The sequence below is a fragment of the Chenopodium album genome, chromosome 22 (genome assembly GCF_948465745.1).
Source record: "Chenopodium album chromosome 22, dcCheAlbu1.1, whole genome shotgun sequence".
NCBI lineage: Eukaryota > Viridiplantae > Streptophyta > Magnoliopsida > Caryophyllales > Amaranthaceae > Chenopodium > Chenopodium album.
Genome location: NC_137855.1, coordinates 8,749,778 through 8,765,304, shown reverse-complemented (window position 1 = coordinate 8,765,304; position 15,527 = coordinate 8,749,778). Strand labels below are relative to the sequence as shown.

The following is a 15,527-nucleotide window of genomic DNA, read 5'->3' as shown; positions in this document are numbered from 1 at the left end:
TTTTCAAAAGAATGTTTTTGTTGAAAACTACCTCCACCACTATAAGCTATCAGAACCACTACATCATCTCTTGTAAAAAAATAAATAAACAAAAAAATTACTACACCGTCAACTATCATTATTTTTTATATTAAGTACTTATTTGACTTGGTTAAACCATTAAAAGCTAGTGTTGAACACATTCTAAACTTTTGAAGTATTTAAGACTTCGATTATAGCCTAAAATGTTTAATGACAAGTATTTTTTTTACACAATATATCTTTAAGGGGAATTCTCATTGGTAACCCCCAACTTGTGTAACACTGAAATGGTGACCTCCTTTTTTTTTTTCACAAAATGACGTTAATTAAAAAATAGTTAAGGTTTTTTGAAAATAAATAAAAATAAACCCTTTACAAAAATAATAACCACCAACCAGCCACCCATAGCACCACCTCCACCAGTCAGCCCATCCATTCCCCCTCCCCCTTCAATGCCGGCATTCGGCACAAATTCCCCGCCGGCGCCCACCCCCAACCACCAGCGACCCTACACCGACTCTTTCTCCCAGTCCCTACCCTTTCTTCCACCTCGAGCGCCGCCTGAAACTCACATCCCCAACCCCATTGCCTGAAACCCATAACCTATCTCCAACCCCCTCACCTGAAACCCGTAACCCATCCTTGTAACCCATCCCCAACCACCTCGCCGGAAATGGAGCGGTAATCGAGGTCGGGGGTTCCGGGCGCGCGGTGGTTAAGGTCGGAGGGTTCCGGGCGCACGATGGTCAAGGTCGAAGGGTTCGGGGTGCACAGTTGTCGGGGTTTGGATTAGGGTCAGGTCTGGTGGTGGCTGGGTGAAGGTAAAGGTGGAAGTTGTTGAGGTGTTGGCTAGGTTGGTTGGTGGTGGACCGGTGGTTTTTTATTTATTTATTTTTATTTTTAATATTAGTATTTCATCAAAAAAAAAAGAATAATAAATAACCATAGTTAATTTTAACTAACCTATTTATTAAAATAAGATTACTTGTGAGAATAAATTTTTAATTGAGGTCATTTTGTATAATAAAAAATAAAGAGGGTTACTATTTCAGTGTTATACATGTTGGGGGTTACTATTGAGAATTCCCTACCTTTAATTATTTAACTCTCTTACGTGTACACCTAAAAAATCAATAATAAAAAAGTTTTTATTTTTTCCCCGAAATACCAATCTTGTACTTGCAATATTTTTTTCCCTATTGTATAAATACTTTAATACTTGTACTTTGTATAATTGTATGTATATTTAATTATTATGCATGCAAACTAAGCAACATGATTATTGATAAACATAATTATAGCAAACCCCCAACAGAAGGCAACGCGTCCAATAATCCGTAGTTTTTAATCAATAAATTAGTAGTACAAAAAGTCTTTTACAAGTACGTAGTATTTTACAAAAAAAAATGTGGAATTTTTCTTTATAAAATTTCTAAATTTAACTACTGCAGTTTCCGTATAAATTCCTCGACTATATCTATAAAACCTCTGCTAATATTTTCATGAAAGTTATAAAACCTAGTGAATAACGCATCTTTTTGAGTTAATTGTTGAAATACTTGAATATAATTACCAGAAATTAAAAGGGTTTTTAAAAATCAGTCGTAAAAATTAAGAGGAGATTGAATGGGAGGTTGTTTTTCGGATGTGAGTGGTGGAAAGGCGGCAGTGGGTGGGCCCATGCCAATGGCGGCGGCCGGAGATGGACACAATGATGCAGTCGATTATTTCTACAAACTTAAGGGTTATCAACCTTTGTTTACTCAAATTGAGGTTTGATTTTATTTAATTATCTTGTAAATTTTGTTAATTTTTAATTAACTCAGTCAAATATATAATTATAAACCCATTAATTTTTTACTGTGATTTTTAGTGTAATTTTAGCTGATATGTATTTTATTTTCTGGGGTACTGTTCTTGTTGTGGCGGCTGAAGAATTTTGTAGTGGGATAATTGTCAAATTGAAGGGACCCAGTTAGCCGAGTTAGGATTATACTAGGTTTTCTTGGGTTTGAAAGTTAGAATCTTTATTATCTTAGTAGGGTTCTTCATACGAAATATTTTAATTATTTTATTCAAATGAGTAGTACTAGTATAAAGGTTTTCTTTTTGAAATGTTTGGAATTGACTTTGAGGTGATTGGAGGAATTGATGAATCTCTTTATAAAAGTTGGAAGTGGAAATTGGGTTCAATTAGGCTACCCAACCTTTGAATGGAAGAAGATAAGAATCGAACCCTTTAAACCCCGATGTTTTAAATGGGAGATGAGAATTGAACCGCCCAACCCGAGATAGAGACTCGATCATTGAGCTATGACATGATTCTTTTAGTATCTATGTATGGAGTATTTAAACAACATTGTCTTGTGGATCAAATGGACCAATCTTTTTATTGAATTTGAAAATTTGAACCCTTAGATAAATTTATTGTCCTGTGGATACACACACATGAAAAAGAATAATTAATTTGTCAAACCAAGCAAACAAAAGTAAACTCTTATGTTAGAATCATTGTCTTCTATGTAGGTTGAGGTGAGTTTCTTGATTGATCAAGATTTTTGAGAACAAACTATGCTGTTGATCATGTAAAATCCTACAAGTAGGTGTAATATGCACAGTAGATTTCTTTTTGGCAAGTATATGTAGATAGCCTTCAAAGTAGCCATTTTCGTGAAACTTGAGAGCATAGGGCATGAACTGTGACAAATTTTACTTGAAAATGCTATATTTTATTCATCAGAGACTAGTCAATGGCAATTGGCGAATGTTGTTTTCGTGCTATGATGGAAAGAAAGGACTAAATCGTGCTGGTCTATTTTCTACTTTGATTTATTTTTGTATTTCATAATCCATCTAAGTTGGAAAGCTGGCTATGCTATCAACCTGGAAGTTGTGGTGCATATTCCGTTATTTGTGGTTCTGACGTGGAACTTATTAAGCACTTTAGTGTCAATCACTCAATTGTGTATAAAGAACTCAAATACATAATTTCATATAATTTAAGAGCCTAGTTTATGGACGATGTAAATCTGCTTATTATATAATTTCATATTATGGAGTAAACAACTGAAATATTATTCCCTTGCTAACACTCTGTTTGATTTGGACCTCTTTCAAGTAGCCTCTTGCCTCTTCCCCGTCCCCACCCCTTTTCCCTCCTAGTCTACTATAGTATGTTTTGCATTGAACCTTAGTAGGATAGTCTAGATTTTTTTTTTTCATTATCATTTTTTTATATAATGGAAAGGATCATCTTAATTTACTAAAGGTAATAGGTTAGTGTTGCGCGACGATGTTGAGATTCTGATGAACATATGTGCATCTATGCATTGAATTGAATGCAAATAATAGCAAGTAATCGTAACTTGTCAAACTAACTTGTTTATTTCGTGGGGGTATCTCTTATAACTTTATTAGATGTTACTCTTATAAATAAAAATGCTATATTAAAGCTTTTACATAGTCCTTGTTTCGATGCTATATCTGCTTGTTGTTCATTGGATCTTGATGAAAAAGATATAGAGTTGTTAGGTATCACATCTCTCTGGATAGGTGTATGACAGAGAGCTTCCCAAGCTATAAAGTTGTAAGGGTTTTTGATAGCTATTGGAAATGAAATCCTTATAGAAGGGCAATGCAATTGAGTTATAATTTCCTTATAGTATTGATGTGTCTGTTAAAATATGGTGTGTTTATGCATTGGTGTTGGTCAGAAATAAGTCAAATAACTCTTTCAAGGTTTGGAAGGAGAAAAAAAAAAAAAAAAAGAAGAGGTTCAATATGTATCAAGTCTCACTCAGTTGACTTGTATGAAAGGAATTCCCAGGCTTGGTTGATAGAGGAAGGTTTCTTAACACCATATATAACTCTTGAGCTGGGACTGTACACATAATTTCCTTACAGCATGGCTTTAGGATCCCAATGTAGCTACTTACTGCTAGTTTAGATTTAGCAAGAGGTCTAATTTAGCCTTTTCGGCGTTTTGGTGAAAACTTGAGCAACCTAAAATTGCAAACTGTGGCATTTGAACTTGCCTTGTCTTTTGCTTAGAAATTCTGGGTTAGCTTAAGCAACAAAGGCATAAGCAACAAGGTCTAAGTTATTGGGAGGGAAATTTTTGTAAGTTAAATATGAAAACTAGTTGGAACACCATGGCATGAACTATTTCAAGAATACTTTCACATTCACAATAGGAATCAGAGAAGATTAATGAAGCAGATATATATTCAATTTTTTTGAGTACTTGTTTTAATACTCGTGTTTGTTATTAGTGTTCATGCTCCAATTTTTGTTGTAGAAGGATATGCTCTTCCACTTTTCTCTACTCTATTCTCTTCTAAATTTCTAATTGTAGGTATGCTCATCCCCTCCCCCTCTTTCTAGTCCAGAAATTGCCCATAACACCTATGTTTAGACTTTAGAGTGTTAGTTTTTAGAAGATAAACTAACTTGCTTCTTGTGCTTTATCTTCTGCGTGATTTCATGTATGTAAAAATGTTATACAGAGACCAATTTCCCTATGTACCATGTTGCTGTGACCCAGTATGTACACTGAGGTAGCAGGACAATTTGTGTTGTAGTCAGTAAAGTTTCACAAACATTACTAGAAAGATGTTATGTACAATTCAACTACATTTGCACATTATTTTGATCTGTGATGAGCCATGCTTCTGTGTCTTCATCTTGTGCAAAATGTTCAATCAAAGGCATGTCTTCCCTTGTGGTTTAATTATTTGATTTTCATGGCCTTAGCTAGAATTTGCCTTGTTTTCATGTAGAATCTTGATAGTTTACTGGTGTTCTAGGTCTTCTTTGAGGACTAAATATGCTGCACTTTTGTTCTGCAGTTGACCCTGTCTGCTTCAAAGCTGCTTGATCTCGACATCGTATCAAAGGTACATTTTCCCCATATTAATTGGCAGTAGTCAGAGTCTGTCACATTTAATTTGATTAAAGCTGAATGAACAGCTTGATAGTGAGCGGTAGGTGTTGGAGTTGCTAACTGTTTTTCTGCATAAGTGCATATGCAATTGTTATTTTGAAGCTGTTGAGCCATCTTGATGCTTCAGCTGTCACCTTGTTCATCATTGGAAACAACTATTACAGCAATCACTGAAACAGTGCAAATTGCACCTGTAGATTCCTTAAGTTAATTGCATTTAAGAGTTTTCCATGGAGAAAGAAATAACATTTTTCATTGCTCAATACTCTCTTAACTGATAATTTAATTCGTAGATATGAGACCAAATTATATCTATCACCTTCTTAAGATCTCTCAACATAAATTATTTGGTTCAATGCAGAGTGATCCAATGGCTGTCATCTACATGAAGAAGCGGGATGGAACTCTTGAGGAAATTGGTCGTACAGAGGTTATCTTAAACAGTTTGAATCCTGTCTGGATTGGGAAAATACCTATTGCCTACCATTTTGAGACAGTTCAGCCACTGGTGTAAGCAGCTTCCTTCAACTTTAAACAAGCTCTTATAGATTATAATTCATTAACCAGAAGGACCTCAGACAACTTTAGTCTGATTCATTTATATTTTGTTGTCACTGACAGGTTTCATGTATATGATGTTGATACAAGATATCACAATTTACCTGTGAAGGTATAGTTTTTTGCTTCATTACTCTGGGCTGTTTTATGTTTGTAAGATATACTTTGTATGTTTTACTTGACAAATCTGCCTTTAGGTTCTCATTAGACAAATTGCAATGATTTGTTTCAGGCACTCAAGCTACAGGATCAGGATTTTCTTGGAGAAGCTAATTGTGTCTTATCAGAGGTACTTTAGTTGGATCTTAGTAGTTTTTTTTTTTTTTTTTGGTGCACCATACATGAGCGTTGCAACTTGTTTAGTGGTTGAGCAACTTGTTCTCCTCTTTGGCAGATATTTACCAAACGTGATAAGACTTTGACTCTAAAGCTGAACAACAAAATTAAGAAACCTGCAGGCACACTAAACGTTCATGCAGAAGAGAGCGTCGCATCAAAAAGTGCTGCAGAGATTGTATTCCGTTGCACAAATCTGGATAACAAAGATTTGTTATCTAAAAGTGTATGTAAACTTTGTGTGACTTTGATGGTTGAATTTCTTGTTTTACTTGTGGTTTTTGTTGTCACTAACCCTCACTTCCTTGCTTATAGGATCCTTTTCTGCGTATATCTCGGAAAGTTGAGACTGGAAATGCTGTTCCAATCTGCAAGACAGAGGTCATTAACAACAACCTAAATCCTGTATGGAGACCAGTTCATCTGAACACACAACATTTTGTAAGCAAGGTAAGTTTATCTGCTTCTATTCTATGCTTGTGTTATTCACAGGAGCAAAATATGTGGGCATGAAAGGAGTTGATGTTGCTACATATAATAATATACTTATGCCTTTTATTTATTAATTCTGCTGCAGGATAACCCTTTGATTATCGAGTGTTTTGATTTTAACAGCAATGGAAATCATACTCTTATTGGGTAAATATCCTTGCTTATTTCTGTTTCTCCTTTCCTGCCTACTTCCCATTGTCTGTGTGGTCTATTTGTGATGGATTACTAACAAAAGTACACCTTGAACAGCAAACTTCAAACATCAGTAGCAGCCTTAGAAAATCTGCAGAAAGAAAAGACTGGTATCAACTTTGTCAAGCCACACAATGGTCGTGAAAAGGTGCTTTGTAATGAGCAATAATTGGATTCCATGGACTCTACCCCTTTTTTATATCTTCTAATTATTTCAATTTATGGGTGATGATCACTGTAGGTTCTTAAGGGTCGGTTATTTGTAGATACATATCATGAAAAACAGCTGTACAGCTTTCTTGATTACATTTCTAGTGGTTTTGAGCTCAACTTCATGGTTGCTGTTGATTTTACTGGTACGTAAATTCCATTGATTCTTTATAGGTGCATAAGCTAAGTCATTGATTTTTTTAACACTACAATTATGTGGTTATGCTCCTCTTTGTATTTATACAGCTTCAAATGGAAATCCTAGAAGCCCAGAGTCCTTGCACTACATTGATCCCTCTGGCCGATTGAACGCTTATCAGCAAGTAAGGCCTCAACATTCTAGTTTTGAGTTTGATTAAAACCTAAAATTTCATAGAAACAATGTAGTCGTGATACACTGAACACACTTTCTTATTTTGACTTGAGCCTAGAACTAGTTAAATTTTACTGGACCTTACTCACCAGTGGAATTCTTGCAGGCTATAGTGGAGGTTGGGGAGGTTTTACAGTTTTATGATTCGGACAGGCGTTACTCTGCATGGGGTTTTGGAGGAAAGACAATGGATGGCAGTGTCTCCCATTGCTTTAACTTGAATCCAAGCCCGTACAATAGTGAGGTAATATGATGAATCTTATTCCTCCTCACTCCTTGACTCTGCCCTTCTTATGCTGTCATATTTTCAGCAGCTTGTTCACATAGATTGAGATGCAGAGTCATGCATTAAGTAATTTAAATATCCATCTGACCGTCATCTTTCCATATATCTTACCATGGTCTAATATAGTTGACTATGTACTCACTATTCAGTAATCAATATTAACCTTTTTTTTGAAGTACTAAAAGAGTAAAAAAAATACAACACTGAAACTTTGCTACCACAATTTTATCTGTATTTCCAACTCTTGCTCTTCTAGATTTATAGCAATGATGAAATTTAACAATGTTCTAATTAAAGAAATTTCTCCATATGATCATAAGTTACTAAGTTTTGTGTTCTTATTTTTCTTTTTTAAATTATGATTTTGTGATAAATATATGTGAAATGGGCCTTAGCTTGAAGCAAAACTTGGTCTAGAAGCAGTTTTCATCATCATGCTTCAACTTAGATGTGAATTTAAATGTATCTTGACATCTCATGCAGGTTGAAGGAGTTGAAGGAATTATGGCCGCTTATAATTCTGCTCTTCAGACCGTTGCACTTTCCGGGCCTACTTTATTTGGTAAAGTAGTTCACAGAGCTGCAGAAATCGCTGGCCAGTCCCTCGAACAGACCAAGAGCAAATATTATGTACTGTTAATCATCACGGTAAGTACATCGTATGAGATTGCAGTCGCATTCTAATACTTTGTCTTTAAATTTTAATCAGGTTACTATGTTATTTTTCTTTTCAGGATGGAGTTCTCTCAGATTCCCAAGAAAGTATAGATGCTTTGGTGAGGGCATCTGACTTACCGCTATCAGTCCTTATTGTTGGGGTGGGTGGTGCTGATTTTACACAGATGGAGGTAAGCTATTGTATTTAGCAACAATATTATCTCATTGTTGCTTGCACTTGACGAGGCGTGTGGGCAGGCTGACACAGGACTTGTTAAACTGATGCCTTGAGACTTATGTAAAGTGTGTAACTGTGTAGAACATACGATATGAAGTGGGGATAGAGTGTTTTTGGTACCGAAGGCTTTGTTTTTACAAGTGTTTGGCCTTGAATCATTACATGGTAACTTAAATTGATATTTACATCTTGACAGATACTTGATGCTGATAAAGGGCACCGGTTGGAGAGCTCTACAGGTCGTATAGCAACTCGAGACATTGTTCAATTCGTGCCTATGCGTGATGTTCAAGGTTTGTTAAATTCTCATTCACATTGAACTTATAATGTAATCTTTGTATTTTCACCATTTCACTTGATGTAATCATTAAATGAATTTTCTGGTTACAACCCATCTTGTTTCTTAAAATTTAAACAAGATGTTTTATTTTTGCAAATTGGATACCATTTTAGTCTGGACTGTAAAATAATTTTCCAAGGTCACTTAAATAATTTAATGAGTGTGTTGATTTCTCGTGTGCAGCAGGGCAAAAACCCATGGTTGAAGCGCACTTGGAAGAATTACCCGGGCAATTTCTATCTTACATGCGTAGTAGAGACATCAAGCCATTAATGTGAACATCGAAAAGACATCCCCTCAAGTGCACATATTATCAACCATGCCGTTTAGCTTCAAACAAAAATGATGTTTGCTGGATTAGTTGAATGATGGGTAACAAGTACATTTATATGGGTATAGGCTTTGGTAGTTTTTGCAGAGTGCAAACTGTATATATATAAATATCTCTCAACGCCATCTCATCAACAAACCAATGAATACCTCGAAAAGGCTAAAAAACGAGTAGTAACTACTAAAAACTAACGTACAATATCTACCAAGTGGTCATTGGTTTATTCATGGGAGATGTTAGTTTCATAATTCCTTTATTCTTTGATACCTATTGTATATTACGGAGTGTTTTCTCTAATATAAGAGCTTGCAATTTTCCAATAAAATTTGTCAAGTTTCCAACTTGGCCAATTTGATTTGAGCAAACTATCAAATTGCAAATCTTACTAAATCTTATTCAACTTTTTCTTATGTGCTGTATCCCTTTCTCTCTCTAACCCTCGTTCCTATCCCTTCACCGCCCCCACCGTTCCCCTTTTTCCCAGCCTCTGCCGTCGGCGACTAGCGCAGCTCGCCTAGCCGTCGCCGACGAGCTCAATCACTTCTTCTATCTCCCTTTCTGCCTTTTAGTTTTTGTTTTTTTTTGGTATGCTGGTGAAAATTGCAGAGTTCCCCTTTGGTGGTTCAGCCCTGCCTATATTTTCACTTATTGCTATTAATTTTTGTTACTTGTGTTAGTAATTATATCCGTCTCGTGGCTCACCCGTCACTGTTCTCCGGCGCCCTTCAATTGATAGCAATAAGATTGGGGTTTTCTTTGGTCGCAGGATTTCTCATCATTCTAGTATGTTCACTTCTGTGTAATTAAAGGGAAGCCTAGCGGTTTAGTTTTCTGCCTTCCTTTGGTGTTTTATTTTACTAGTACTTTGTTTCAGTCTTATGGCTAGTTTTGAAGAACTAAGGGGTATGTTGTGTATTTCACATGTTGAAGAGAATGATATCTCTTCTCATGAGTTAGAATTTTCAATTGGGCAGTTGGAGAATCCTTTTAGGATTCTCAATTTTGTTAAGAGTTTAACAGTGTGTTTGGATAACATTAGAGGAAGGAAAAGAAGGGGAAGGAGAAGAAGAGGAGGGGAGGGAAAGGGAAGGGAGAGAAGAATGGTGAGTTTTCCTTCCAAATCTCTCCATTGTTGGAGGGATCATTTTCTTACAATTTAATCCCTCCATTTCTCTCCCCTCCAATTCCCTTACTTCCTCTTTTGTTATCCAAATGAAAGATATCACATCTCTCCATTTCCCTCCCCTTCATTTCCTTCCATTTCCTTCTATCCAAACACACCGTAAAAGATGAGGGAAACATGTTCTACAAGCAAAATCAATTGGGATCTGCTATTGCAAAATACTCTCTTGCTCTTAAATTGTTGTCCTTTGCTTCAGTCTGTAGTGAAGAGGATAAATTGATGTTTTCGGGCATTGCTGTGTCCCTTAATCTGAACTTGGGTGCTTGTTTCATCAAGGTAAAAGACTATGATAGAGTGGGTCAATTATGTTCAGCGGTTTTGTGCTTTGATACTACTAATGTGAAAGCTTACTATAGAAGGGCGATTGCCGCACTAGGATTCAATAAACCAACCTTAGCTTTCATGGACCTTGCACAAGCCCTTAAATTAGATCCCAATAATAGTGAGTCACAACAAAAACTAAAGGAGGTGATATCTTTATTGGGTTGGTCTCCGGATTTTGTTGATGAGGCACTAGCAGTAACAAGGAAAGATGAGAAGTTTAGAGATTATGGTCGTTGTGGGAAGGAATATAATGGTAGGAAGTTTGGAAAAAAAGGGAAACGAAAGGAAAGAGATGGTCATGAAGATGGTTATGTTCGTAGGTGTTCAGGTGAAAAAGACAACACCAAAATAGAAAAGGACGTTAGTGGCAATTCTTTGGATTTGGAGGGTAAAGTCAACCCTACCAACCAAGATCTTAGGCCCAACGTTACTGATAACAATTGTGTTTTGAAGGGCTCTTCAAAAACAAAAAACCCAAATCTCACAGGGTCAAGTTTTCGGTTTTCAAGTCGGAAGCGAAATGATTCCTATTTGTGTCTCACTCCAACGACGTATGGAGTGATTTCCAAAGGGCGAACAGTACAATACTTCTGTTCTTGCCAAAAGAATTTCATTACCATCCGAGTAGCCAATACTTTGAAAAAGATGGATAGTGGTGAAACTCAAGAAGTTTTTCCACTAGTGGAGTTTAGTCACCCCCCTGTGGAAGGGTACGATAGGTGTGAAACAACTCCACATTTGATGCAAGAAGATCCATCCACAGGTATGGCAGGTCACGAGTCATCATGTAAAGCTGCGTCAATACTCCTACCAGTTTCTCCTGTTTCTCCCCCTCTGCAGATTCCCGTTCACCCAAGACCTTCCTCCTCTGAAAGATTGTTGGGTTTAGTGTCGTCTTCCCGTCCCAAGTTTAGAAGGAAATATGCCACTCTGCAAAGTAGGACTCTAGCATGTTTTACTAACTCTTTGTTTTGCAGGTTAAGCGGCTCTAAAAGAATAGCTTCTTGTCTCACTGAGTACACTTGGTTTCCTAAACGTAAGAAGTTGTATGGTCCGACCCCCAATGTTCTAACGTGTATTTCTGCTTTCTGTACTTAGTTTAGGTTGTAATAATGCTTTTCATTAATAGTACTCTTTGTCAAAAAAAAAAAAAAAAAAAAAAAAAAAAATTGCAAATCTTGGTCAATATAACTATTTTTTTGCAAGTTTATCTATTTTGTCATGCCTCAAAGTTTTCCGATATACTCGTAATTTTATCATGAACTTTTGGTTAGAACTGGAAAAGTATATGTTCCTCAATTTTGTATAAGTATAATACTTCTTTGTGAAAAAATTTTAATTGGCACCTATTTGGTTTTTTTTTACAGGAAAATTCTTACCGTTTTAAATTTATAATATTCCATTTTAGCTTTTCATTTTAGCTATTGGATCGCCTTAAAGTATTTACCAATTTTAATAGGCAATCTTCTGTAAAAAAAAATTAAAAAATTCCTACTACGAATTATCTAAGTTCTAGACTTCTATTAAAAAGATGGTGTTTCAACTAGCTGTACAAGTCAAGCGCATGTTTTCATCATACTTGCTCTGATCTAACAAATCCAGACCATCAAAAACATCTGCAACAGTAGAACATTTCTGCTATATATTTTAATACAAAAACAGGTATATCTGAACTATTGTTTCAAATGATGTTTATAGCGATCTTTGTCCCTAACCGAGTAAACATGGTAATCACGATCTTCCCTTCTAAATAAGATTATATGACTCAAAAAATTTAATAATACTCTTTCGTTAGAAACTCCCCCGTTCGTAGCATGTGCAAAAGAATTTTGGTATTGTTGTATGTCAGATGTAACAAACTAACAACTCATTTGCGACTTGGCTGTATATGATTTACAAAAGTTATGAAATTTCGTCACTAAATTTAAATTTAAATTTGGTGCAATTAATTATGTATTTACTTGAAATTATTCCTTCTTTGAAATATCATACTCATATTGTTCTTGAAAAAAATTAAAAAATCATACTCGTACTTGCTACTAACATTTTTTTTCCCATATTCATATACTAGATAGGTTAAAATTCCGTGCAATGTACGAATGTTAAGTATTTTTGACAATAATATTACAACTTATAAATTATATATAAAAGATATGTAAAAATATTTCATTATGTGATTGTGAAACTGGAAGGAAAATAAGAGCACAAGAGAAAGTAAGTTAAGAAAACTTTGATTGCTTGAGAATGAGAGCGTTTACTAATGTTTGGGTAATTTGCAAATGAGGGGGAAGGTCTCTATTTATAGTCCTCCTAGTCTAGAGAGTTCTACTCTATAAAATTCTAACCTCCTCAAATGGAGGGTCCTAGAAGCCTAGCTTTCCAAATTATTCTATACAATTTCCGGTTATATCTCTTATGTACAATATTCCGGAGTATTCTACAATACTCTAGGACTACAAGAATTTACAAGATCATCCTAGAAAGTTATACAATTTCTGGTTACATCTCTTATGTACAATATTTCAGAGTATTCTACAATACTTAGGACAACAAGAATGTGCAAGATCATCCTAGAAAGCTCTAGAAGTTTTCGGACGCATCCCGAGACTCCTAGCACATTTTGGAAGTTTCGGACTTCTTCTCGGAAATCCAATTACACCATTGTCTTCATGGGGTCCAAAAACAGTGGACCCCCAAGTTTGGGCTCATTTGGATTTCATTTGGTCCCCAAATAACCCATTATTGTGTTACTGTCAATGTGGTGTTCACTACTATATATCAGCAGAGGTGCTAAACAAAGCTCTATAGGGGGAAGGTGCTTACTGGCACCCATGGGCATCTCCCTTGGCCCAAGTTGTTGCTTACTGCCCATACGATCGCATTGACACTACCAAGAGTGTGGGACATGAGTCGTGACATGCTCCCCCACCCAAGTCTTGACGACCTCGCCAAGGCCGTCCCTCGAACTCGGAGAACTTGTCTCGAAATTGCCAAAGGTCCTCCTCTTTCTCCCATGATATTTCGCTATCCGGGAGTCCCTTCCATCGGACAAAAGCAAGCATTGAGACTGCTTCTTATGCGGAGGGCCGCATTGGGCTAAGGAATGCCCAGGAAGACAAAGGCTCAATGTCATTATCTTTTCGGGTGACGAGTCGACAGGGGACGAGGCGCAGATGGGATCATTGCACATAATGGGGAGTGTCAAGGCTACGTTCGAGGCCGAGGGGAGCAGCGATGTGGTCAAGGTAAGCACACTTTCCCGCCCGAAGGGAAAACTAATGTTTGTGGAAGCCTTAGTGAATGGGCGAGCTTCTAGGGCACTTGTTGACACAGGTGCCTCGCACAACTTCATCGCCAAGGAGGAGGTGATCAATTCGGGGTCAAGTATGCGAAGGAACCAAGCACGCTGAAAACCGTCAATGCTTCACCGGTGCCTATCCTTGGCATCGCTCGAAAGGTGCCACACGCTTAGTTTGGGTGAATGGAGCGACACCGTGGATCTCACTGTTGTCAGGTTGACTTCTCACTTGTGTTGGGTCTTGAATTCATGGACTCGGTGAGACATTTCTCATTCGAAAGAGACAAGTCAATGACGATCGTGAAGGATCGGGAGCGTGGTCCGTCCCTATTACTCGGGAGGAGGTCGAGACCAAGATGATCTCGGCCATTCAGCTGGAATAAGGGTAAAGAGGGGCCAGTAGACATTCTTGGAAACTCTTATAGAAGACACGCCTCTTGGGGATGAGGTTCCATCAGAAATAATCTTCGATCTCTCAGTTTTTAAATACTTGCTCCATTTCTCGACGCGCGGAGTTTTAGGAGAATTTAGAGAAAGTAATAAAATATAGAGGTAGTGGGGTTAGTGGAAGGTAAATTAGAGGAGAGAGAATCTAAACGTAATAAAATTGAGTCCACTAATTAAGAAAAATGATTTAAATATTATAAAAGATTTTTAAATAAGAAAATAGAGCAAGTATTTAAAAACGGTTGCAAAAGAAAAGTGTAGCAAGTTTTTAAAAACGGAGGGAGTAAATAGATACATTATACATATATTTGTACTTTGTATTGTATGTATAATTATCATAATGCATGCAAACTAAGCAACATGCTTAAATTGATAAACATAATTATAGCAAACCCATAACAGAAGGCAACGCGTCCAATAATTTGATCTACTCCGTAGTTTATAATTAATACAATACTCCCCCCATTTTTAAATTACCCGGGCAATTTCTATCTTACATGCGTAGTAGAGACATCAAGCCATTAATGTGAACATCAAAAAGACATCCCCTCAAGTGCACATATTATCAACCATGCCGTTTAGCTTCAAACAAAGATGATGTTTGCTGGATTAGTTGAAAGATGGGTAACAAGTACATTTATATCATTATATGGGTATAGGCTTCGGTAGTTTTTGCAGAGTACAAACTGTATATATATATATAAATATCTACTCAGGTTTTTAGTGGTTGTTACTTGTTTTCAGCCTTTTCGAGGTCTTCATTGGTTTGTTGATAAAATGGTGTTGATAGAGAATATTTTACGTACAATCTCTACCAAGTGGTCATTGGTTTGTTTATGGGAGGTGTTAGTTCCATGATTCCTTTATTCTTTGATGCCTACTGTATATTACTAGTGTTTTCTCTAATATAAGATGCTTGCATTTTTCCTGTTATATATGTCAAGTTTCCAACTTGGCCAGTTTGATTTGAGCAAAGTGATAAAATTGCAAATCTGGGTCAATATAACTATTTTTTGCAAGTTGGTCTTCTTTTTCATGCCTCAAAGTTTAATCATATACTCGTTCGGTTAAAACTTAAAAACTGTATGTTCCTCAAATTTGTACAAGTATAATACCTCTTCGTGAATTTTTTTTTTTTAATTGTCAACTATTTGGTTAGTGGACCATTTTTAAATTCTTAAGCTTCTATTTAAGATATTAGATGGCCTTAAAGTATTGACCAATTTTAATAGGCAATCTTCCATAAAAATAAAATTAAAATTACAATTTTTTTTTTTTTAAAAAAAAAAAAAAAACCTC

At 36.2% G+C, this 15,527-nt stretch overlaps 1 protein-coding gene across 1 annotated transcript; it reads left to right on the top strand.

Annotated features, from left to right (window-relative positions):
- The first annotated feature begins 1,550 nt into the window (after window positions 1–1,550).
- Window positions 1,551–9,275, top strand: LOC145603624 (protein BONZAI 3-like). The gene is made up of 16 exons (XM_081659569.1): window positions 1,551–1,794; window positions 4,869–4,916; window positions 5,325–5,473; window positions 5,585–5,633; window positions 5,754–5,810; window positions 5,916–6,083; window positions 6,173–6,307; window positions 6,435–6,496; window positions 6,599–6,689; window positions 6,783–6,897; window positions 6,998–7,074; window positions 7,231–7,368; window positions 7,894–8,058; window positions 8,145–8,258; window positions 8,502–8,598; window positions 8,829–9,275. The coding sequence occupies exons 1-16, from the start codon at window positions 1,648–1,650 to the stop codon at window positions 8,921–8,923; spliced, it is 1,707 nt and encodes a 568-aa protein (XP_081515695.1). The 5' UTR covers window positions 1,551–1,647; the 3' UTR covers window positions 8,924–9,275.
- Window positions 9,276–15,527: the final 6,252 nt, after the last annotated feature.